Here is a 12,699-nt window from a genome sequence, read left to right as displayed (position 1 = left end):
AGATTTCTTCTGTTATCCTGTAGTAGGGTCTTCCACATCTTAAATTGTGTGTTTTATTTTAAATTTTTTCATCTAAGTTTTTGCTTAAAATTAGTTTTGATAACTTTATATAAAATGTCACTGATGAAACCATGCATCTCAGATGGAACTTGAACCCACAGGCCAGGATGAAAACCCAGACAGAACCCAGACTGGGAATCGAACCCATGGTCTTTTAATTGAGATCACACCTGATCTCAAGACTTAATGACACTCAGGTTCTTGATGTCTCATCGCAGAAAGAATTTAGTGAGAGACAAAGTACAAAGTGGTAGGTAAGAAGGGGATTTATTTAGAGAGAAACACACTCTACAGACAAGAGTGTGGGCCGTCTCAAAGGTGAGAGGCCCTGAAATGTGATGTGGTTAGTTTTCATGGGCTAGGTAATTTCATAGGCTAGCACGTGGGAGGATTAGTCCAACTATTTAGGGAAAAGGGATGGAGATTTCTAGGAATTGAACTATGCCCACTTTTTGACCTTTTATGGTTCGCCTCAGAACTGTCATGGCACTGGTGAGTGTGTCATTTAGCATGCTAATGTATTACCATGAGCATATAAGAGGCCCAAGCTCCACTGGAAGTCATATATTCTACCATCTTGGGCCTGGTTGGTTCTAACCAATTTTTGTCTTGTCCTATGGGTGTGTCGGAGAAGGCAATGGCACCCCACTCCAGTACTCTTGCCTGGAAAATCCCATGGACGGAGGAGCCTGGTAGGCTACAGTCCATGGGGTCGCTAAGAGTCGGACACGACTGAGCGACTTCACTTTCACTTTTCACTTTCATGCATTGGAGAAGGAAATGGCAACCCACTCCAGTATTCTTGCCTGGAGAATCCCAGGGACGGCGGAGCCTGATGGGCTGCCATCTATGGGGTCGCACAGAGTCTGACACGACTGAAGCGACTTAGCAGCAGCATGGGTGTGTCGTTCTTTTAAAGGTTGTGCCCTGCCCCCTTCCCTCCTGTTACACTGAGGCAATTGTTTATATTTTCACATTCTGTCATCTCTAATGGGAACCTGGGAGTGGAAGTGGGAATCTCTCTGGTGTTATTATCAGGAATGGTTGTCATCTCTGAGCAACTAATCTGCTTTCATCTTAGGCTAGAGTCTTCACTTGCCTCAGTTAACCCAATTTATCCTTCTAAAAAAAGTTTGTGTTTTTTATTTACCTTATTTTATCTATCATTAGACTATTTTCCTGATTTTTTTTAAAAAAATTCAGATTAATTGAGTTATGATTAGCAAACACTAAACTAACCATCGTGGTGACCCAACACATATATTCTTTTCCTGATTTTTAAGAACAGAAACTTAGTTCTGCAATATCTCCAGAGGATTTAATCTTCTTTACTTTCTTTGTTCTTGGTTATGACAGAGAAAAATTGTGGGCCATTCTTATATTGTGAGAATTTTGTCCAGGGCAACAGTTTAAGAGAACAAAATGGATTACGAAGTTGGCTATGAGTGATTCCCCTGCTGAATTTTTAAAATGTTTTTCTTAATTGAATTAACGATAGCAGACCTTCTACTTATAAAAAGGTAGTATTCTAAAGGTTTGGAAATTGGACTTTTGAAATTCAGAATCAGTTTTTCACTAGAAACAATATTGTAAGTAGGGATAATAAAATCACAGTAATTCACAGCAGCCTGGCCCATAATATAAACTGGAATCAAAACAAATGAAATTATAAATAATATAGTGAAAACTTATATTTCTTTTGTATACAGGTACTTGTGAAAAACCTGCTAGAGACTTGTACAAATTTTGGGTAGATATTTCAGATACTTTCAAGAACTTTTGAGGTTGATGATACTATGTCAAATCTAATTTAATTTTTAAAATATCAAGTAAAACAGAAGCTACTTTTAAATACATTTCTTGAGATTTCTAGAGAGCCATATTTGTGCATTCTATAAAAATAGTCATTGAAGTAAGATCAACAGTTGGACTCCCTTATCTTTGTAAAAGTCACTGGTGCTGTTAAAGTATAGTTTAAGAAATGTTACTTTTACTAAGCATCATTTGGAATATATTACTATAAAATACTAAAATGGACTTAATACAGTATCTGAATATGTTAATTCTAAAGTGATATACTCTCTCAACTATAGTGTAAACTAGGATTACTGATATATAACATATAATCTATAGGTGGTTTCCATCCTATGTATAGCACTTATACATGACATAAGCTAGCCTATGGCAATTTAATTTATCCCATCTTGAAATACTGTACACTTGTATTATTGTTTTAGCCTATTTTTCATTTCAAGAATATAATATTTTAGCCACATTAGGCATTTAATACCTTTGCAACTAGCCGATAGGAACTTATTGACATTTTGTCAGAAAAATAGTAATATATATATATATGCACACAATATACACACACACTTAAATGTTTCATAGTAGTATGTATTATTTGCAGGGGCAAGTGTAATAAAAGGGATAGGAAGGGAAGAAATATTATGGTGAGAACTATGAAACCATTCAAATGACACTTGTGCACTCCTTTTTCCCCTTTCTCTCATTTCTTTGTTACTTCTAAGGGACCTAAGGATAAGGACAGTTGGAGTGAAGAGGATAGGGAATGGGGGAGAAAGTTCAGCAAGCCAGTTGAGTAGTATGTGTGTGTATGAATGGTAGCCAGGGAGTACAGAGGCAGCTAGATCCCTACTCATTTCTCCAGTTACTTACATTTCAGAAAATACCCCTTAAAGTTGAAAACTTGTGTCTTTATTATTAACCTGTCTACTCTGTAAGCAAAGATAACTTGATGAGTTTAGAGAGTACTTTTTCTCAATAGTACAGTCCCATCCATGGTTGCTGGCTGGCCACAACAGTGTTGGGGTTCTTTAGAATGCTCTGAAAGGAGTTAATATAAAGTTAGATTATTGTTTGGATGTTTGTTAAGTTTTGATATTTTAATTTATGAAATTTGTTGTTGTTCAGTCACTCAGTCTTGTCCGACTCATTGTGACCCCATGGACTGCAGCACTCCAGGTTTCCCTGTCCTTCACTATCTCCTGGAGTTTGCTCAAACTCATGCCCATTGAGTCGGTAATGCCATCCACCATTTCATCTTCTGTTACCCCCTTCTCCTGCCCTCAATCTTCTCCAGCATCAAGGCCTTTTCCAAGGAGTTGGCTCTTCACATCAGGTGGCCAAAGTATTGGAACTTCAGCATCAGTCCTTCCAACTTTTTCTTTATTCTGAATGTATCATGCTTTTAATGCTAATAACTAAAACCAATAAGAAAGGCAATTGCTTGTATATAATTTATGACAGTACTTTATAAGGCTAATCCATCAAATATACATGTTATTTAAGTTTAGATCAGTGACTTTTTTACAGAGTTAAACTAGTACTTCCATCCAAGTTTGATGCATAAAACAGGGCACTCAAAGCTGGTGCACTGGGAGAGCCCTGAGGGATGGGATGGGGAGGGAGGTGGGGGTGGGGTTCAGGATGGGGGACACATGTACACCCATGGCTGATTCATGTCAATGTATGACAAAAACCACTACAATATTGTAAAGTAATTAGCCTCCAATTAAAATAAATTAATTAATTTTAAAAAATGTTAACACTTCAAAAAAAAAAAAAAACTAGTACTTCTAACTCTATTTTCTGATTTCCAGGGAATAATAAAAAGCATGGTTCATGTGTATCGTAACATTAAAATTCTTCCAGCAATCAATTTGTTTTCACTGCAGCTCTTTAATTGTTGTTTGTCTAGGGGATAGTGATTCTAGAAGAATGTCGACTTCCAAAAGACATATTGAAAAAGCAAGTACAATTTGCAGACCAAGCAGCTTCCTTAAACACTTCTGGGAATCCCCAGATTCCTGAAGAGAGTCAAGATCCTTTACCAGAACAAGATTTTGAAATGTCACCAAGTAGCCCTACACTACTTCTTCGCAATATAGAAAAACAGGTAATGTGAAGTATGAGTGGCTTGAAATGACTTTGAATGGATTTTGTAAACTGTTCTACTTAAATGTGTTTCTTAAGAATATCAATTTCTTAAGACATTATTGGTTATTGAAGTTGGTCATTTGATATTAAGTACAATTAAAATATTTAGTATATCTAGTCTGTTATAATAGTGGTATAATTAAAGTTATTTAAATATAATATGTTAAGCATTGGCACATAACTGTAGGGTGATAACTCATTATACTAGGGTTGGAAAATCTTGTTTTCTAACAAAATTGCTCATCATTGAACTTTTTTTCAAGGAGAAAGAACTGGGGTACCACTTAATAGATCTGAGTGGGGTGTTTGATTGATTTATTGATGAAAGGTGTTAGTGAAAGATAACATTGGAATATAGATTATTTCATTAAAAAATGATCATGGAAATAGTCTTAATAAACCTCTGATAAATTATTTTGATTCCAAAACTTTTTCTGGTATTTAAATCCTCTTATGAATAATTCATAAATATTCAAAATAAAAAGTTTTGTCTTGGGAGATAGATGTATACCAAGATAATTAGCAATGGTTTTCTCTGTGAAACATTATTACAGGTTATTTTCTTTTCATTTTTGAAACCTCTTCATACTTTCCCTTTTTTCTGTAATGAACTATAGTAGATTACATGTGTAATGAAAAAGGTGTCATTCTTTTGTAGAAATGTACTGTTTCCATTGATATGGCTTATGCATATTACAATTGTTATATGTGATTGTTTTGAGAATAATTAATATTTATTATATATTACAAATAGTTTACATATAAATTTGGGATAAGAGTGAATGAAAATTTGGGGTATCTGAAAAAACTGGTATATTCAAATTAGGAAAAAATTTGAGAAGGAAGCCTAAGCTTGAATTCTAGCTCCATTTCTTTTCCTTTTAAATTTATTTTTAATTTGAGGATAGTTGCTTTATAATATTGTGTTGATTTCTGTCATACAAGGTGAATCAGCCACAAATGTATATATATATATCCCCTTTCTCTTGAACCTCTTTCCCACCCATCCCTGTAGGTTGTCACAGAGCACCTGGTTGTCCTAGCTCTACATCATACCAATTTTATAATCCTTGATCGAGCTGCTTAATCTATCTTTTCTTCAGCTTCCTCATCTGTAATTTATTTTAGTAATAATAGTATCAGTAGTTTTAATATTATCTACTTTGCAGGTTAGTTGTAAAGATTAGCAATATTCTATGTTTAGTGCTTAATATAGTTCCTGGCATATAGTTGGCACTTAATAAGTTATAGCTATTAGTTTGTTATTATTAATTTGGCTACCTCAAAGGAAATATTTTATAGATGCTATCAGCTGAATTTCAGTGTTTTAGAGGATAAGATGAGCAGACAAAGGAACTGAGCAAAAACGGATATGGAAAAAGAGGAGTACTTAAAAATGTAGATTTATGTATAATAAATGGAAAAATCAGTAATGGTATAAATTGTCTTTGTAGAGTAAAATATTTACTAAAACATACATTTACTTGTTTCATGAGAGATTAAACTTTAATAGGCACTAAAGGTCTGAGATTTAACCATATTTCTTGTTAGCAACAGTAAAAGGTTTACTATTTTCTTGCAGAGTGCACAGTTGACTGAAATCATCAACAGTTTGATTGCCCCTCTCAACTTGTCCCCTGCATCATCACCCCTCTCTTCTAAATCATGTAGCCATAAATGTCTGGCTAATGGCATTTCCAGGAGGTAGGTATCAGTGGGTTAGTTTTGCTTCTCAGTTTGGCTTTGCTTATTTTATTTTTGTTTTGTTTTGATCTTTTAAGTACTGTAACTTCTTTTTTCTTCTTAAGCATTATTAGAGTACAATCAATTTTTAGATAACATCAAACTTTTGTAACTAAGGGAACTGTAAACCTGAGAATGAGGAAGAAAGATTTCCGGGAAGTTTTGTAATGTTTCTTAAAAAGAAAAACAGTGATATCATTTGCTTCAGAAGTACTGCCATATTTAATATGCCTTCCATTTTGTACATTTTATAGTCTTCAGCTCCGTACTGCTGTTGCAATGCATTTTGATAAAAGATCCTATATATAGTTTGGGCATGGAAGACTGATTGGTAGATACCATCCATAAAATTGAGCTTAAGTTTTACTCATTTTGTAAATGAGTCATTCTGTAGCTCAGCTTTTGTAAGATAAATTTTTTATTAAATGTAGTTGTAATTCCTATAATCCTTAGCAATTTATTATGTCATGTTAGCAAAAAATATAGATACTATGAATCTTCTTTTGGGAACAGCATTTGTTCCCTTTATTTTGCTTACTTTTTTCTTTTAATCTTTCGTTTTAAAGATAAATTAGAATTAAAAAGCTACTAGAATATTATTTTGTGCATCTAATTTTTTTCAAATAAAACTGTAATGTGGGCTTCTTTGCCTTAAGTACCATAAAGAATTAAGTGTAATTTAGTACTGGAAATATTTGTGTTAATAATTAGATATGATTTATTATTAAATTAAAAGTAACAAGAAAGGAAAATTTATACCACAGTGAAAATTTTGCTAAGTAAGCTATCAGATTCTTAATGAGAGTAGTGGATGTAAAATTGAGTCTTAAAAATGCTGTTATTTTTATTTCTAATTTGTTGTTTTGAAAGTAATTTTTAATACTTTTACAGTTTTGTTTGTGCAGGGTCATTTTTACATTATTCTATTATGGAAACAGTTATTCTGTTGGTTTTACTTTTATTTTTGTTGACTTTATATTCAATCCTTATATCACTGATGATTCTCTTGAAAGTAAAGATTCTAATGTGTTCTAATAGATAATTATAATATCTTCATTTATAAGAACACTTCCTTATTAAAAAAGTCATAATTACAAGTTGAGCCACTAAGCACCATCAAATTGTGATTTGGGACTAAGGGAATTTTAGGTAATATTTTGTTTACCCAGATCCAAATGAAAGAAATGTAACATTGGCTATGTTTACCAAATCATGATACTTTTTCAATCCTATCTTTTATATAGTCAAAGGTTCTTATTGAAATCAGCTAGTAATTGCCATATTTCCTGATGTTAAGTAGTTGTTCCTACAAACTAATTTGAAAGATTATTTCTGAAAGCTTGTAACCGGTTGAAAACCTAAAATTATTTGATAGATTTAAGAGCAGATAAAATTTTGCTCTCTAGCATTTTGAAATGTGCTGATATATGTGTTTTAATTAATTTTATTTTTACTAATGTGTTTATTTTTGGCAACAATGAACACTTTTTTCCAAATACTTTATACGTGAGTTTTTTTTCAAAAAGCACTTATTTTCACGTTTCCTATCAAAATGTTAAATTCCCTTGAAGGAAAGATTATAATATTTATTTTCTAACATTTGCTAGAAAATGTAACACAGCTCCCTTTCATCAACTCTGAGAGAAGATGAGAGAATTTAGAATGTTAAGAGTTTTTTAAATGCCTAATTGATCTTTAAGTTTAATAAGACTTGTTACCAGATAACAGTAAACTGCTATATGAAACAAAAGATTTGGGGGATACTCCAGATCTTGTAAAAAATTTTGTAAAAATTCTATTTATGATAATATATACTATAATATATTAACCAGGAACATATAGAAGCTAGAATATATTACAGATAAGAAAATAATAACACTTAAAGAAAATTTTGAGGATATGTGGTCATTGTGTTAGATGCCAAAGAGAGGTACTAAAAAATATCTCTTGGTTTTGTCAGTTGAGACTTTAGCAAGAATATGTAGTGTGACATGACAGAAATAAGAGTTGATTATGAACGGAATGGGAGATGAAATAGAGAGGAGTCCAGACTGTATTTTCAAGGGTGCTGACTGTAAAGGCTGAAATAAAATGAATACACAAAATCAAGGAAGGTGTTTTTGTTTTTAAGATGGAAGAAATGTAAACATCTTTATTAAAATAAAGAGAAGAGAAAGAGCTGCAGATGGGAAATGTAGAGTTACATACCACAAAGTTATGGAGGAAACTTATGATAGGAGAAAGTAATGTAAAATAATTTAATAGATTATTTTACATTACTCATATTTAAGAGTATTATCATAGATTTAAAAAATTAATCAGATATATAATTTCACATTATAGTAATATATGGAAAAGTTTTAATTTAAGAGATATCTATATTGAAGCAATGTAAAATTTATTTATTTGTGAAGCTTCTGACTCTGGGAATAAAATGTCAAATGAAAGTGAAAGTCGCATGTCCGACTCTTTCGGACCCCAAGGAATTCTCCAGGCCAGAATACTGGGTGGGTAGCCTTTCCCTTCGCCAGGAGATCTTCCCAATCCAGGGATCAAACCCAGGTCTCCCACATTGCAGGCAGATTCTTTACCAGTTGAGCCACAAGGGAAGCCATGTCAAGTAAGGCCTAGTTTTATTTCTTGTATCTTTCTGTTTTTCCAATATTCTTGTTATTTTTTTCCTTTACATGTAGTTTAATATGAACAAAACATCTTTTAAACTCAGAGATTTTCAAGAGTAAGGGCTTACTCTGTTTAATGTTATTCAAACTGCAAAGCACTTACTATTCACTTAACGTATTAAAGTAAATGTGAAGGTAAGAAAATTCATCATTTGAGTAAGAATTTTAAAAATTCTGGTAAAATGTACATACCATAAAGTTTACCATTTTAACCATTTTTAAGTTTAGGAGCATTAAGTAATTCACATATTTGTCAATAGTCTCCATCATCCATCTTCAGAACTTTTTTCATCTTCCTAAACTGAAACTCTGTATATATTAAATAATACCTCCACATTCTTCCTTCTTCCTGGTTCTTAGCAACCATCATTCTATTTTATATCTCTACACTAGGTATTTTATATAAATGAAATCATACAGTTTTTGTCCTTTTGTGATTGCCTTGTTTCACTTAGCATAATGTTGTCAAGGTTCATCCATATTGTAGCATATGTCAACATTCCCTTTTTAAGGGAATAAAATTCGACTTTATGTATGGGCATTGTTTTAAACTTTAAATCAGTTTATTGACATAGTAACACAACACACTTGCCTCTCTGACACTCCCATGCCCCCTCACCCAATATATTGATAGATGTCTCCTCCTTCCTCCTCCCTGAAAACAGGCTATTCAGTGAAACAGGGTAGGCCACTTCTACGTCCCCAGTCTCATGCCTGAGCTCTGTGGAGCAAGGTCTCGGGCACTGCTCAGAACCTGTTAGGGAGAGAGGGGGGCAGTTAGGCCTACACTCAGCCAGGCAGTCATCCAGTCTCTAAGAACAAATTCCCCCACAACCCTCAGGCTCTGAGTTGCTGTTTTTTTTAATTCATTGATCCTTGGATGAACATTTGGGTTGCTTTCACCTTTTGGCTAGTGTGAATAATGCTTCTGTGAACAGGACTATACAAATATCTGGTGAGGTCCCAGCTTTTTATTTTTTGCATATATACCCAGAAGGGGAATTGGTGGATTGAGTAAGAGGTTTATTATTCAATTGCTTACTTTGTAAATGAGAAATTATTGAATGCTATTAACAACATTTCTAAACCAAAAGTTAAAAAAAAAAAAAAAGCAAGAACCCAGAAAAGTAAACAAGGCACAGCAGTCTACTTTATCTGAGACCAAATTCTGACAAAATACCAAGTTGAGATTTTGATAGCTTTGTGTGGAAAGAGAGAAAGCCAGATCCTGAAAAATCAAGTGAAGTTTTAATAGCTTGGGTTCAGTTCAGTTCAGTCGCTCAGTCATGTCCGACTCTTTGCGACCACATGAACCACAGCACGCCAGGCCTCCCTGTCCATCACCAACTCCCAGAGTTTACCCAAACCCATGTCCATCAAGTCGGTGATGCCATCCAACCATCTCATCCTCTGTCGTCCCCTTCTCCTCCTGCCCCCAATCCTTCCCAGCATTAGGGTCTTTTCCAGTGAGTCAACTCTTCGCATGAGGTGGCCAAAGTATTAGAGTTTCAAATAGCTTGGGTTAGAGGATGATAAATCAAAACCGATAGCCTTGCCTATGTATATATATATATATATATATGTATGCATATATATTCTTTTTGTATATGTATATATATTGTATATACATTGTAAATATATATGTATATGTAAATATATGTATACATATTCTTTTTCATATTCTTTGCTGCATATCAGAAGCACAACATTGTAAATCAACTATACTTCATTTAAAAAAACAAACTGTTTCCCTTTTTCCACACCTAGGGCAACATGGGGGGAGTTGCCTTGGTGCAGAGCACAGCACCAAGGAAAATAGCAAACCTACTTTGAAACAATGTGAACATTATAGGGATTTGACATGGACCTTCAGTCCAAATTTGCATCAGTGAGTCATCAAGGAATCTCTAGTTTAAAATGATTTTAGGATGACACTACAAGATAGATGCAAAGTCAAATGCAGATTGTCTCTAGGGGAGGGTACCTTCTTTCTTCACTACGTTCAGTTCAGTCGCTCTGTCGTGTCCTGATTCTTTGCAACCCCATGATCTATGGCATGCCAGGCCTCCCTGTCCATCACCAACTCCTGGAGTTTACTCAAACTCATGTCCATTGAGTTGGTGATGCCATCCAACCATCTCATCCTCTGTCGTCCCCTTCTCCCGCCTTCAGTATTTCCCAGCATCAGGGTCTTTTCCAGTGAGTCAGTTCTTCACATCAGGTGGCCAAAGTATTGGAGTTTCAGCTTCAGCATCAGTCCTTCCAGTGAATATTTAGGACTGATTTCCTTTAGGATGGACTGGTTGGATCTCCTTGCAGTCCAAAGGACTCTCAACAGTCTTCAACACCACAGTTCAAAACCATCAATTCTTCAGTGCTCAGCTTACTTTATAGTTCAACTCTCACATCCATACATGATTACTGGAAAAACCATAGCTTTGACTAGATGGACCTTTGTTGGCAAAGTAGTGTCTCTGCTTTTTAATATGCTGTCTACATTGGCATAATTTTCCTTCCGAGGAGTAAGTGTCTTTTAATTTCATGGCTGCAGTCACCATCTGCAGTGATTTTGGAGCCCCCAAAATTAAAGTCTGTCACTGTTTCCGCACCTATTTCCTATGAAGTGATGGGACCAGATGCCATGATCTTAGTTTTCTGAATGTTGAGCTTTAAGCCAACTTTTTCACTCTCCTCTTTCATTTTCATCAAGAGACTCTTTAGTTCTTTGCTTTCTGCCATAAGGGTGGTGTTATCTGCGAATCTGAGGTTATTGATATTTCTCCTGGCAGTCTTGATTCCAGCTTGTGCTTCATTCAGCCCAGTGTTTCTCATGATGTACTCTGCATATAAGTTTAATAAGCAGGGAGACTATATACAGACTTGATGTACTCCTTTTCCTATTTGGAACCAGTCTGTTGTTCCATGTCCAGTTCTAACTGTTGCTTCCTGACCTACATACAGATTTCTCAGGAGGCAGGTCAGGTGGTCTGGTATTCCCATCTCTTTCAGAATTTTCCAGAGTTTGTTGTGGTTTACACAGTCAAAGGCTTTGTCGTAGTCAATAAAGCAGAAATAGATGTTTTTTCTGGAACTCTCTCGCTTTTTCGATGATCCAGCGGATGTTGGCAATTTGATCTCTGGTTCCTCTGCCTTTTCTAAAACCAGCTTCAACATCTGTAAGTTAATGGTTCACGTATTGCTGAAGCCTGGCTTGGAGAATTTTGAGCATTGCTTTACTAGCATGTGAAATGAGTGCAATTGTGCGTTAGATTGAGCATTCTTTGGCATTGCCTTTCTTTGGGATTGGGATGAAAACTGACCTTTTCCAGTCCTGTGGCCACTGCTGACTTTTCCAAATTTGCTGGCATATTGAGTGCAGCAATTTCACAGCATCATCTTTCAGGATTTGAAATAGCTCAACTGGAATTCCATCACCTCCACTAGCTTTATTTATAGTGATGCCTCCTAAGGTTCACTTGACTTCACATTCCAGGATGTCTGGCTCTAGGTGAGTGATCACACCATCGTGATTATCTGGGTTGTGAAGATCTTTTTTGTACAGTTCTTCTGTGTATTCTTGCCATCTCTTAATATCTTCTGCTTCTGTTAGGTCCATACCATTTCTGTCCTTTATCGAGCCCATCTGTGCATGAAATGTTCCCTTAGTATCTCTAATTTTCCTGAAGAGATCTCTAGACTTTCCCAATCTGTTGTTTTCCTCTATTTCTTTGCATTGACCGCTGAGGAAGCCTTATCTCTCCTTGTTATCCTTTGGAACTCTGCATTCAAATGGGTTTATCTTTCCTTTTCTCCTTTGCTTTTTGCTTCTCTTCTTTTCACAGCTATTTGTAAGGCCTCCTCAGACAGCCATTTTGCTTTTTTGCATTTCTTTTTCATGGGGATGGTCTTGATCCCTGTCTCCTGTACAATGTCACGAACCTGCATCCATACTTCATCAGACACTCTGTCTATCAGATCTGGCCCCTTAAATCTATCTCCCACTTCCACTGTATAATCATAATGGATATGATTTAGGGCATACCTGAATGGTCTAGTGGTTTTCCCCACTTTCTTCAATTTAAGTCTGAATTTGGCAATAAGGAGTTCCTGATCTGAGCCATAGTCAGCTCCCGATCTTGTTTTTGCTGACTGTGTAGAGCTTCTCCATCTCACACGCTAGTAAAGTAATGCTCAAAGTTCTCCAAGCCAGGATTTAGCAATACGTGAACCATGAACTTCCAGATGTTCGAGCTGG

At 35.2% G+C, this 12,699-nt stretch overlaps 1 protein-coding gene across 32 annotated transcripts in view; it reads left to right on the top strand.

Annotated features, from left to right (window-relative positions):
- Positions 1-12,699, top strand: part of KANSL1L (KAT8 regulatory NSL complex subunit 1 like) — a 124,835-nt gene that overhangs the window by 61,256 nt on the left and 50,880 nt on the right. For all 32 annotated transcript variants that reach the window (XR_014080231.1, XR_014080229.1, XR_014080222.1 and 29 more), the window contains 2 exons: positions 3,782-3,979; positions 5,603-5,724. Coding sequence is in view for 18 of the 32 variants with exons in the window: in XM_081582711.1 (XP_081438837.1) it covers positions 3,782-3,979; positions 5,603-5,724 (320 nt within the window). In the remaining 14 variants the exon portion in view is untranslated. The remainder of the gene's footprint in view (positions 1-3,781; positions 3,980-5,602; positions 5,725-12,699) is intronic.

This window comes from Giraffa tippelskirchi, chromosome 3, assembly GCF_054371585.1.
Source record: "Giraffa tippelskirchi isolate mGirTip1 chromosome 3, T2T-mGirTip1v1.2.pri, whole genome shotgun sequence".
Classification (NCBI taxonomy): Eukaryota; Metazoa; Chordata; class Mammalia; order Artiodactyla; family Giraffidae; genus Giraffa; species Giraffa tippelskirchi.
Note: the sequence above shows the minus strand (reverse complement) of the source record. Positions and strands in the feature narration are given on the sequence as shown.